The sequence below is a fragment of the Mustela nivalis genome (genome assembly GCF_964662115.1).
Source record: "Mustela nivalis genome assembly, chromosome: 3".
NCBI classification, from domain to species: Eukaryota; Metazoa; Chordata; class Mammalia; order Carnivora; family Mustelidae; genus Mustela; species Mustela nivalis.
The window spans coordinates 139,256,974-139,268,965 of record NC_139022.1 but is presented as its reverse complement, the minus strand read 5'-3'; the positions used below and the strand labels follow the sequence as shown (position 1 = coordinate 139,268,965).

Below are 11,992 nucleotides of genomic sequence, written 5' to 3'. Positions count from 1 at the left end.
CATGCCATCGGAAGGGTCCCCACGAGGCCTGTCCCACTAAGGGCAATGAGCGTGGGGGGCAGAATCGGTGGAAAGTGGGCCAAGGGAGAAATGATCCTGCAGGGGGTCTGTCTAGGTGGAGGGCCATTTGGTTCATGAATGGCAGCAAGTAATGCCAGGCTTACACTTGGGAGAGAAGTCGGGGGGCAGGGGCCAGCACTGTCCCCTGCAGGGTCCCCCGTAGGAGGCACTGCTTGCAGAGCAGAGGGAAGCAGGGAGCCAGGGGACAGAGGGCCATGGCAGTTAGAAGACACAGCCTGCAGTTAGAGGACTCAAGTTCAAGTCCGACTGTTGGTTAGGAATACTTATGGCAGGTCTTTTTCCCACTGGGGCCTCCATTTCCTCCTAAGAAATATGGGGACAAGATGTTCCCTCGCTGACTCCAAAAATATGAAAAATAGTTATTTCTGTTTAGAGCCAGGCCCAGTGCTAAGCATACTGTACAATTTATGCCTCACAACACATATCTGTGGGATGGGTTCGGTCACCGCCTATTTTGCAGAGATGCGACAGGACTTGCCCGTGTAGGGTCTGGGTGACTTCTGCACCTCCGTCCTATGTTCTTTGGCCTGCATGAGGACTGGAGGGGCCCTGACAGAGCCCAGATGGAGACCAAGGCCCAGAGACAGGAAATGGCCCTCCCTCAGTAGCAGAAGTCAGGACCAGAGTCAGGACATAATCCAGAATTCCGGACTCCCGGAACAGTGCTCCTTCCCTTACCCTGCTCTGCCTACTCCCTTCCTGCTGCTGCCGGGCTGCTTGCCTGAGGCCCAGGGTACCTAGTCGGTACCAAGTGAGAGGAAGAAACACTGCCAAGGTCCAGGGTGGATCTCAGAGCCCTGCCCTCTAGCCATGTCCGGGGCTCCCTCCTGGTTCCTGGGGGACTGGTCACGTTTGCTCAAGACTCCACAGGCAGGGCCTAGCTAGGATAGGGCCATCCCTGGCTCTAACCTGGCTTGCTGGGAGATGTGCTGCCATCTGATCCAGCCAAGGGGGAAACCGAGGGTCTGTCTGGCATCTCTAGGCTCCATTCCCTCAGATCAGTGACCCAAGGGGCCAGAGCTGCCTCTGGTCCACCCTTCCTCCCACTCCTCCCTACCATAGGTGTATGAGCATCTGTTCAGCAGTAGCAGTCAGGGGCCTGATGCAGAGTCCAGAGCCAGGTGCTCTGCCTGGAGGAGAATCTCAGGGGCCATGGGAGACAGGAGGAGGTGGGCAAAAGCCACACTGTCCGCTGGACAGAACAGAAACCACGACAAGGAGGCTGAGCCTTTCCTCCCAAGGCCCTAATCCTGGAGGCTCCTTATCCCAGTCCCTTCCACCCATCTCGGCCCTGGGTAGGCAGGCTTGGGGACAGCCGGACTGTGGACCAGGTTGCAGGCTGAAGCTTCAGTGGGGCTCCTGGGCTGTCTGCTGGGTTCTGGGTTATGCAGGACTCTGGGCCAGGCCAGCTCTAGGCTGGGTTTGAGATGCTGCAGAGCTTCCTCCCCGGGGCAGCCTCAAGGCCCAGCTGAACTCTGTTGAAGGCCAGGTTAGCCACAGGGGGTAGGCTGTGGTGTCCAGGGAGGTGCAGAAAGGGTCTTTTATGGTCCTGCTCTCATGGCCCCAAAGGGTGGAGGCCCAGGAAAAGAAGCAGGGCTGCAGCTCAAAGTTAGGCCACCTAAGGGTAGTCTTAGGAGAGGCCTCCAGCGAACTGGTGGGAGCCGGGAGCTGCAGGAGAGCCCTGGAGCCACACCATTCTGGAAGGGCACAGCCCTACAGCTGGGGAAGCACCCAGTGGAGCTGGTGTGTCCTGGAGAACGGGCAGACTCTGACCAACCCATCTGTGGGATATGCTGGGCCCAGGACACCATCCCAGTGGACGACTTCTTCAGTCTCCCTCCTGAGCAGGCAGAAGCGCTGGCGGTGGCCGGAACCCAGAGGCCTCAGCCAGTCCCGGCCCCTGTGCTCTGTCCTGCACAGCGTAGGCATCAACCTCCTAGAGACAGAGAAAGATCCCGCTGGGGGCAGAGGAAGGGGCCCAGGCTATGGTCCGTCACCTCGGCCCTGCAGCCCCAGGCTAGACGCTCGCTGCTGGGCTCAGCTAGCTCTGCAGAGGGGATGCACTCTGGAACCCGTCCCCAAACCCCCTCCACTGCACCGCACCCAGCCCACCCCGCCCCGCCCGTCCTGCTCATCCACAAGCTGACGAGTCCTAACAGGCCTCCTTTGCCAGTGACAAAAATAACTATTTTCAAAATTCACAGCAGGGCTTTCGCCTACACACGCTGCACCGACTGGAACCTGAAGGGAGATATGCAGAACGCAATGTGCGGATAGAGGCACGCTCTGCAGCAAGCAGGCTCTGAGCCCCCTAGGCCCCTCTTCCCGCCACTCAGCCCATGCTCCCCAGCACACACGTACAGGGGTCCCTGGAACGACCAAGTCGGAAGAGCTCTTAAATCATCCATTGTACACAGGGGGACACTGAGGCCCAGAGAGGCTCTGGGATTTGCTAGAGGTCGCCCGGTGGGCCTGTGGCAAGGCTGGGCCAAAACTCGTACATTCTGCTTCCCCACCAGCCTGTCTACCTCCTCTCCCACAGACTCGGTCAGTGGTGAGCTCCTACTTGCCCTCAGGAAGGACACACCCACACCGGTGCTCACAGACAGCCCTGCAGCCTTGGCGTCCATGTGACTGCATTTTAATCAAGTTCATGGGCTCCTCCACAACCATTACCTTGGCCAGTATATCTCTATAGCCCTTTGAGGTAGGCGGAGCTAGGGCTAACAACCCCATTTGCAGATGGGGAAATCAAGGCCCAAAGGGGAAGGGTTGGGTCCAAGGTCAAAGCAGCACCCAGTGTCCTGATTGTTAGTTCGGAGCTCTTTTCACAGCTGTTCCCATCACCCTTGATCCTGCTGTAGCTAACAGCCCAGTCTGTCCTCTGGGTGCTAGGGGCCAGAAGGAGAGCTTTCTCCCATAGCTCCCAGCACTTGTCTGGCCTCGAGATTGGCCCAAGCCATGGGAGGACCAGGAAAGTCAGCCGCTATCCCTCCACTTCCGCCCTCAGCACTCTGGCCCGACCACCATGCCTCAGTGAGGGTCCAGGCCTAGAGACGCCTCCATGTGGCCCCTCACCCAAGCAGTATCCCAGAGGTGCAGGCTTCAAGGGCAAGGTCATCAAAGAGCTGGGAGGTGGCAAGGTCAACGGGAACTCCATCATGGCCCCAGGTGCCAGGTTCACTCCACGGAGCCACCAAGTCATTACAGCTCTTTCACCGAGCAAGACGGGCCCTGAGAGCTCACGCAAGCCACTTGAGGTCACAGAGCAAGTCAATGGAGAGGTGGGACTGGAATCCAGGCAACCGTGTCTAGTTTATTCTCCCCCAGGCCAAGCTCCCCACCCTTCAATGGAGGAACTCTCTGCTCCCCATTTCCCTACAGGTGGGAATTTGACCTCAGGCCCCTTGGTGGGGAGGGGCAGGGCCAGGCCTGATTGGGTAAGTACATCTAGGGGGACAGAGATCATGACGTCCCCCCCATCAGATCCGCTGGGACATCAGCCTGGTGTTGAGTTTACGAAAAAAGGATCGAAGCTTGCAAATCTTGCATTTTTTCTTGCGGCGCCCTCGGGAGAAGCTTCGAGCCCTGCCTTCCTCTTCCTCCTCTTCCTCTTCTTCCTCATCACTGGCCCAGGGCCCCCAAGCACCCCCATTAAAGTCGGGATGGGCCCGCGGATTCTCAGCTGGGTAGCGCACAGGGATGGCTGTGCGGTTATAGTCCACCAGACGGGCCAGAAGGGCACGGACCACATCGGGCCGTTGGCCAGCCAGGTCCTCCCGTTCGTAGGGGTCAGCGCTGATGTTGAAGAGCCACACCGCCTGGCGGGCACTGGCCATGCGCTCGAGGTTCCACCAGCTGCCGGGAAAGGCGGCCAGCGTCTGCGGTGGGATCCAATCCCCATAGCCAGGGTCCCCTGTGAGCAGCTTCCACTCACCCACGCGGATGGCAGCCTGCACAGCTGTGTTCCAGATGCCAAAGCCAGCCTCCAGGGAGCCATGCCGGGCATGGTTGTAGAGGGGGTCGATATTGTGCAGGATCTCTGTGCGCGGCGAGGCCCGGCCCTCACTGATGGTGGGCCACACGTCATAGCCATCTAGCCCATCCGCCGCCGAGGCAGTGCCACCTGCCAGACCCACCAGGGTCGGGTACCAGTCAGTGATGTGCACCAGTGCCCGGCTTGTCCGGCGCTTTCGCTTGAGCAGGGGGCTGTGGACGAAGCCGAGGCCACGCACACCCCCTTCCCAGTAAGTGCCCTTGCGTCCTCGCAGTGGCCAGTTGCTTCCCCCGGAGAAGGTCTGGCCGCCGTTGTCGCTAGAGAAGATGATGACGCTGTTGTTGTAGAAACCGTAGCGCTTGAGGGCCCCGGTGATGTTGCGCACGGCCTCATCCATGCAGGTTACCATGGCCGCATACTTGCGCCGGGCCACATTGCCCATGCCGCGGTAGCGGTACAGGTACTCGCGAGGGGACTGCAAGGGCGTGTGCACGGCCTGGAAGGCCACGTAGAGGAAGAGGGGCCGCCGGGGGCTGTGGCTAGCGAGGATGTGGCTGACCCGCTGGGCGTAGAGCATGGTGGAGTACTGGCCGCTGAGCCCCCAGGCCACGCTCTCGCCCTCGTGCAGGTCAAAGCCACACACCCCGGGCCCGTCACAGTTGTCGTAGGTGTAGTAGTCCACGTTGCCGGTGAGCGAGCCCAGGAAGGTGTCGAAGCCCCGGCGGGTGGGCAGGCACTCCTTCCGGTAGAAGCCCAGGTGCCACTTGCCCACCATGTGGGTGGAGTAGCCTGCCTCCTGCAGCTTCTGGGGCAGCGTCACCTGGTCCAGGGGCAGGCAGTTAGGCTGCCGAGGGCGGATGATGGAGTGTTGAAGTCCAGTGTGGATCTGGTACCTGGTGGGAAGAGGACAGCGTATGGAAGGCACAAGGAAGCTACAAACCACCACTCGGGCCAACCAAGCCCCCAGTGCCCTCCCTGAGGGGGGCTCTGCTCCCAGCACTTCCAGCAAATGCACAGTAATAGGCATGCAAAAAGCACTCCAAATGCGTTGTCTCAACAGAATCCTCAAAATCCTCAAAATCAATAGAAGCTGATTATTTATTGTTTGACAGATGAGGAGCCTGAAGCTTGGAATGGTTCAACCACTCATCCAGGATCACGCAGCCAGGAAGGTGGGGGAGTTAAGAGTCGAACCCAGGTTAATCATGACAAAAAAAATATAATAATAACTAATACCAAGTCCTCTCTCTGTGCTCGGCATTGTGCTAAGCCCCTTATACTAAGCATCTCACCAACTCCCCACTAACCTAGGGAGTGTATGCGTGTCATTATTATTCCCATTTTCCAAATAAGGAAACTGAGGCTCAGTAAGTTAAGTCATTTGCCAAGTGATTCAAACAATTAGTAACTGGAGTGGGGATCTAAATCCCAGGGGTCTTCAGAAACTTCAGAATTCCTAAGTTCTTTCAAAGAATGAGTCACTTTTGTTTCTGGGTTAAAATTTAGTACACATGATCATCATCCTATGTGGCCATTGGGTTCTGCTTAGTTGTACATGCTCGTGGGTCCAGTGGTATGTAATGGGGCTGTCCTTTACTCAACTTTGTATTCCCGGCATTCAGGTGATGTTTAAACAATCCTCAATGACGTCTGGAAGGAAAGAAGGAAGGCAGGCAGGCAGGCAGGCAGGCACTCAGGATTTTAGAGGCAGAAGGGATCGAAGTCAATTTCTAGTGTATTTATTCTGTCTTTAAAAACACAGGTCCAGGGCGCCTGGGTGGCTCAGTGGGTTAAGCTGCTGCCTTCAGCTCAGGTCATGATCTCAGGGTCCTGGGATCGAGTCCCGCATCAGGCTCTCTGCTCAGCAGGGAGCCTGCTTCCTCCTCTCTCTCTCTCTGCCTGCCTCTCTGCCTACTTGTGATCTCTCTCTGCCGAATAAATAAATAAAATCTTTAAAAATAAAAAAATAAAAAACACAGATCCAGGAGCACCTGGGTGGCTCAGTTGGTTAAGTGTCTGACTTTCACTCAGGTCATGATCTCAGGATCCAGGGATGGAGCGAGGAGTGGAGCCTTGCATCAGGCTCCACACTCAGCAAGGGGTCTGCTAGTCCCTCTCCTTCTCCCTCCGGCCCTCGCCAGTTCGTGCGCGCTCTCTCTCTCTCGCTCTCTCATAAATAAATAAAATCTTAAAAAAAAAAAAAAAGACAAACAAACAAACAGAAACCCCATGTCCAGAGGAGGGGAAGGGCCTTGCTCAAGGTCACTCAGGGGTCAGGGGCAAAACCAGGACTTGAACATAAGTCCAAGCAGAGTCCAAACCCAGACTTGTCTCCAGCAAACTCAGCTGCCACGTCTCTTCCCCCATTGTGGCCTCAGTGAGCTCACATAGATGGGTGAGCTGGGTAGGACGGCAGGTCTCTGAAAACCCTCCAGTTCCCAAATTTTATGAGACCAGTTCTCACGTGCCTGCCTATACATTCATGTGGCCCCTGGATCTGGGTCACTCACCCAGGCTGACGCTCTGAGGCAGGAGCAAATGGGTTAGCAGAATCCTGCATTCCTCATCTATTCATTCAAATCCCTTCTGCGGTCAAGGTCCCCATGTGATCTGCTTGTGGTGTCCAGCCTTTACTCAGGTCTTAAAAGCCCAGAGTAAATAAGAAGGCTAGAACTTCACAAGAGTCTTAGAATCCCACAGCTTTTTCTCACCCCAGAGGAATCCTAGTTAAGCCAAGACCTGACAACCTGACTCCTTTAACCCAGGCCTGGGGCGGCGGGGGGTGGTGGGGCTCTCCTATTTTTGGTTTCCTTAACTTAGAGCTCTCATCCTTAGTATCACTAGCTACTGTTGCCATTTTTATATTTGTCTCTACACCACATATATTATTTCATTTAAACTTCATTAAAAGCTACAGGGAAAACTATTACTATCCCCATTCCACATCTAATGAAACTGAGGCTCTCAAAAGTACAGCACGGGCCCAACTGCAGACGGCTAGCCAGCAGGGGCTCCGAGCTTGGAACCCAGGTCTACACAGCTTGTGCTCAAATCCTCTCGTTGATGTTGGCTCTGCAGCCCCCAATCAAGCTAATGAATGATTCCATTTAATATGGGAAGTACCCCAGGGCCAAGCGGTGGCGGGGCCTCATCACAGGGCTGGGTACCTCGGAGGACCTGTTTGTAAAGTGGGCGGACCAGCTATGGGTCACTGAAGCCCGGCTGCAAGGGGGTAACATGAGAAACACTGACTCTCTCCAGCATCGCAGAGCACGACTGGATGCCTTAACAAACACTAATGAGAGTCGTCAGCATCAGTCAGATGGAGCCAGCTGCAGGGGGCGGAGGGCAGACGCTGCCCAGCCTCGCTCAGCTAACTTCCCAGATCAGGGGGTTGGAACCCAGCCCTGCCGGCTGCTCATTCCCCTGCTTCAACCGAAAGTCACCTCTCGAGAGAGAAATGCTAGCTTGTGCACAATTCTTGGAGATGCAGGTTCTTTTCCCCCTGCTGGAGGTTAGTCCACATTTGGCCCTCGCCAACACTACTGATGCCCCAACCCATAATACATACACCAGCCCCTCTTCCACACTTCCCCAGTTCTATCTCCCTCCCTCTCTGCTCCTGGAGCTGAATGCTGCGCTGCGAGCGGAGGAAGAAAAGGGACCTATTCGACTCCCAGCTCTGGGACCCCTGCCAACCACCTGGCCGCTCAGCCCCCTCTCCCACCGACCCCGAAGTTGGGCAGAGGCATGAGTTGGCCCCCCCACCCCCGACTCCATGCCTCAGTTTCTCCCACCCAGGGAAACAGGGAGAGCAAGGCTCTGGTTCCTGAGATCACGCTAATGGCTTTTGGGTGGAACTTTGGAGAAGGCATGACTTGGACCCTATCCAAGGAGGATTAGCTTCAGTCTTGCCAAAGGATTTTCTCCTAAGTGGCCAGAGTTTGCCTTCCACACCCCCACCTCCTGTTACCCTGCTCTTTTAATCCTGTAATCCAGCCGCCTTGCCTGTGGACAACTCCTTACGGAGAAAGCAGCACGTCTCCTGGGGGCTCCCAGCCAACTTAGGAGGATTTCGCAGATGAAAAAACAGAGGTTTGGAGAAGTGAAGGAACTAGTCACAGGTCAAAGCATCCTGTGTGTGTCTTTCTGCCCTCGCTACACGTTCCTTGGTTTCCTTTCCATGCAGCCCTCGGTTTGGGAACCCTGATCCCTCCGGTGACCTAGAAGCTGCCATTTATTATAGCCAAGCAGGATACATACAATTCATCTCATCCTCGCCACTCTTCTTCAGGATAAACACTGCCCTCCACTCTGTTTACGGACAGAGAAGGAAGCAGAGGCTTAGAGAAGCTGAATGATTTGCTCATGGCCTCCGGGTCTGTAATTAGAAGCAGGGTTAAAACCTAAGCGTCAGAAACTGCTGTGTGCCTCTCACAAAGGGATGCCCAGGTGTCTCCTTCGCATGGTGTTCAGTGTGTGTCCTAGAACATCAGAAGGAGGAGACCTCAAAGATGATCCCATCCATTCAGTGTACAGTTGGAGAAACTGAGGCCCAGAGAGGGCAAAGGACTTAACTAATGATCACACAAGGCGACTGGAGATAGAATTGGCGGAGTCCTGGTTTCCCAGGTCCCAGAGGGGTTGGGGGTAGGAGGGCTTCTGGGAATGCAGAGGAAATCGACAGGCGGGATTTATTTGGGGCACACGGGGCCAGTCCCAGCAGCCTGGGGCATACCTACCTGCCAGTGAGAAGTTGGCTCCGCGAAGGCGTGCAGATGGGCTGAATATAATAATTCTCCAGCTTGACACCCTCGGCTGCCAGCCGGTCCAGTGTAGGGGTCTCGATATCGGAGCCGTGGTAGCCCACGTCGTGGTAGCCCTGGTCGTCAGTAAGGATGAAGATGATATGGGGAGGCTGGGGTGGAGCGGCCGTAGGTTGCTCCACACCGGCATCCCCAGGCCCATCAGCCACCAGACTCGGCTTGGCCCAGTCCCAGGACAGGTAGCCGAAGCTGAGCAGACTGACCAGCGAGAAGCCAGTGAGGGCGTGCATCGCCATGCCGGCCCGCGCGTCCCGGCGCACAGGGTTCCCGGGGCCTCACCGCCTCGCGCGCCCAGGGCGCACGGCCCGCACAACGGCCGGCTGGCCCGCCTGGATGCTGCGAGATCGTTCAGCGGCCCCGGGGGCAGCCCAGAAGTTGAATCAGGACCGGAGGGGGGACCTGCGCGGCCGCAGCGGGGCGCTCTGGGGAGGTCAGGCCCGCGCAGAGCTGCCTCCCGCCGCCCGCGCGCCCGCCCTGCACCGCCCTCGCTCCCTCTTCCCCAGCTCAGCCGGGCCAGCCTGAGACGCGGTGTGGCTGCTTCCAAAAAGTGCTCTCCACCATCCTCTGACTCTCCCCTTCCTATTAGCCCTCGATTTCTCCCGCCTCCTAATTTCTCTCGCCTCTGCTTTCCTTTCCTCCTCCTCCCGACCCTCCAGCCCCCGGCCCTGCCTCTCGCCCCGCCCGAGTCCTGAGAACAGTCGGGCTCCCCGCAGGGAGGCGGGCAGGACCCCAGCGGGGAAGGGGAGGGAGGCACGGGTTGGGCGGGCCTGGGGGCGGGAGGGGACACCGGGGGAGAGAATGCGAAAAAGTTGTAACATCTGCCGGGGCAGAACCCCAGGTGGAGGGGCGGGACGGGGAGCAGCGGCTCCGCCCCCCGGGCGGGAAGCCCAGGCCCGGTCGGCCCTCTGGCTCCGTGGCTCCGGCCCCCTCCCGGCCGTCCCGGGCGGGAGAACAGGAGGGAGAGGGGCTGCTTGGAATTCAGTGGAACAGCTCTGGAATGGCCCGGTCAGACATTCCAAGATCTTGGAACCTTAGCACCTCTGTGTGCCAGCCCTGGAGGGGTCGCGCATAGTTTTCTATTCCAACCCGTTCGTTCTACAGTTGGAGAAACTGAAGCCCTGAGATAGGTAGAAACTGGTGTAAGTCACAGGGCATGTTAGTAACTTCTTCCCCGGGGGCTCGGTGGCTGCTAGAGTGGCAGTAGAGACCGCAGTGGAGAACAGGGACGCCTTTAGCAAGCGCCTGAGGCTGGAAATCAGGAAACAAGGTTCTTGACTTTGCCAGCTTCCCTTTCCCCATCCCGACCCCTCCCCCTCTTCATTCTGCCCTTCGGGGATAGAACGCCAGCGCTAAAATCCAGAGGGCTGGGGCTGTTGAATACATCTTGTATCCACAGGATCCAGAAGTTAATCAGCACGTGTTGCATGAATGAATGGATGAGCGGGCCTCCCGCAGGAGTGCAGGCCAACTCTCACCCAAGGAAATCTCCCCAGCAGAGAAGGCAAGCTGGAGGACTTCTATGCCAGGCAGGTATCATAAAGGGGTAAAGCAGGGGGATGGCTGTGTTGCCAGAGGGAAGGCAGGGGCTCCGGAGAGCCAAAGACAAGCCAAAGACCTCAGACTTGTGTCCTGCTGACCCTTGTCATGCAAGAATGTGGGCCAGTGTTTCCAGATCTTCTGATTTTCCAAGAACACCCAAATCCGGATTATTATGAGAAATATCCCAACTGTTAAGTGCTAGCAACTAATGTAAAGCAAATTTAAGCACTGCACAGGCCAACTCAAACCTGAGGAATATGTTGGGCCGTCAGGTGCCTTTTGCCACTTCCGTTCTGATTTATTGTTTTCCAAAGTTGTCCTAGGCTGCATTTTTAAATGGGAGAACTGAATTAAACAAAAGCAGTTAGGCTCCCTTACCACCAGCACTTCAGATGTTGGCTATGCTGAGCTCCAGGAGGGGAGCTGGTAAAGCTGTATTTTCCAATCTTATGTGGCCAAGGACCGTCCTTTCCACAGGGCTTCTAGAAGGGCCAGTGTCTGGGGAATTGAGGGGAACGAAGAGTGTCCAGGTGTGTCTTCTCTGCTAGCATCTTTCCCCTGCCAGTATGCTGTCATAATCTCTTCCCTCTTCCTTAAAACCACTGTGTGTGGGGAAAGAAACCAGACCTCAGAATAGCAGCCGGAGTGAACCCACATTTTTTTGAAATGAGGGCTGCATGGAGCCGGCAGCTCCCGTTTACTCAAAGCCCCATAGTGAGGGTGACCAGATTTATCAGAAGGGAAAACTGAGCCTGTTGTTCTGGCCAAAAAAACGTTGAGGACAGACAGGAAAAATACAGCCTCCTGAGGGGAAATGCTGCTAAAACGGTGTTTCTGGAGGCTTCAGCCTGAAGGCTGTGCTGGAGGTCAAAGTGGGACAAGTCACGAGGGTCAGACGGACTTGGGTTTTGCAGTCTTCGCATTGTCCCAGACCTCGGTCAGGAGGAGTAGAAGTGGCCCAGGGAGAATGGCAAGGGAGGTGGGTTGGGGAGGGATGTAGCCTGGAAGGAAAGAGGCCTGGGGACAGTGGGGAGGGGAGATCACAGGCTGCAGATCTCGGGGTGGGGGTGGGGAGGGGATGGGGTGTCAAAGGTACAATACAAGCTGAATTTCTAAGAATTCAAGAAGGTGGGCTCTGACATCAAACTGCCTGTGTTCAAATCCTCCCTTTTATTTGGGATCAGGCCCTAGGGCAGATTATTTGGCCTCCCTCAGCCTCAATTTTTTCTTCTATAAAATGGGATGATAATATAAATGAGACACAGTACAGTGTTCAGGAAAGTGCTCAGCCCAGAGTAAGTACTCCGTGAAGGTGAATGATTATGATGGTTGTTCTCTGCGGTTCAGGAAGAGAAGACTAAGTCCTGTGGTTGAATGTTACCGGGAGGCAGATTTCAGGCCAATTTAAGGGATTACTTTTGTAGGAAATCTGGCGGTTTTCTTAATAAAAGGATGGCAGTGATGGGTGAATCAGCACATGGAGAGGAGTAGGTGGGACTCTGGGGCCCAGCTCATGTTCCCCAGCATTCTTGTTTAAGGGCCCCCTAGT

General features: G+C 56.2%; 1 protein-coding gene across 1 annotated transcript; it reads right to left on the bottom strand.

Annotated features, from left to right (window-relative positions):
- Positions 1-2,706: 2,706 nt before the first annotated feature.
- ARSI (arylsulfatase family member I) lies at positions 2,707-9,717 on the bottom strand. Its single transcript, XM_082726267.1, has 2 exons — positions 8,821-9,717; positions 2,707-4,971 (listed from the first exon to the last, which is right to left on the bottom strand). The coding sequence occupies exons 1-2, from the start codon at positions 9,138-9,140 to the stop codon at positions 3,564-3,566; spliced, it is 1,728 nt and encodes a 575-aa protein (XP_082582393.1). The 5' UTR covers positions 9,141-9,717; the 3' UTR covers positions 2,707-3,563.
- Between the last annotated feature and the right edge of the window lie 2,275 nt (positions 9,718-11,992).

Coding starts and splice junctions, on each gene's coding strand:
- ARSI (XM_082726267.1), bottom strand. CDS start 9,140: ATGGCGATGCACGCCCTCACTGGCTTCTCGCTGGTCAGTCTGCTCAGC. Junction 4,972..8,820: donor AGCCAACTTCTCACTGGCAG/GTAGGTATGCCC, acceptor TCTTCCCACCAG/GTACCAGATCCACACTGGAC.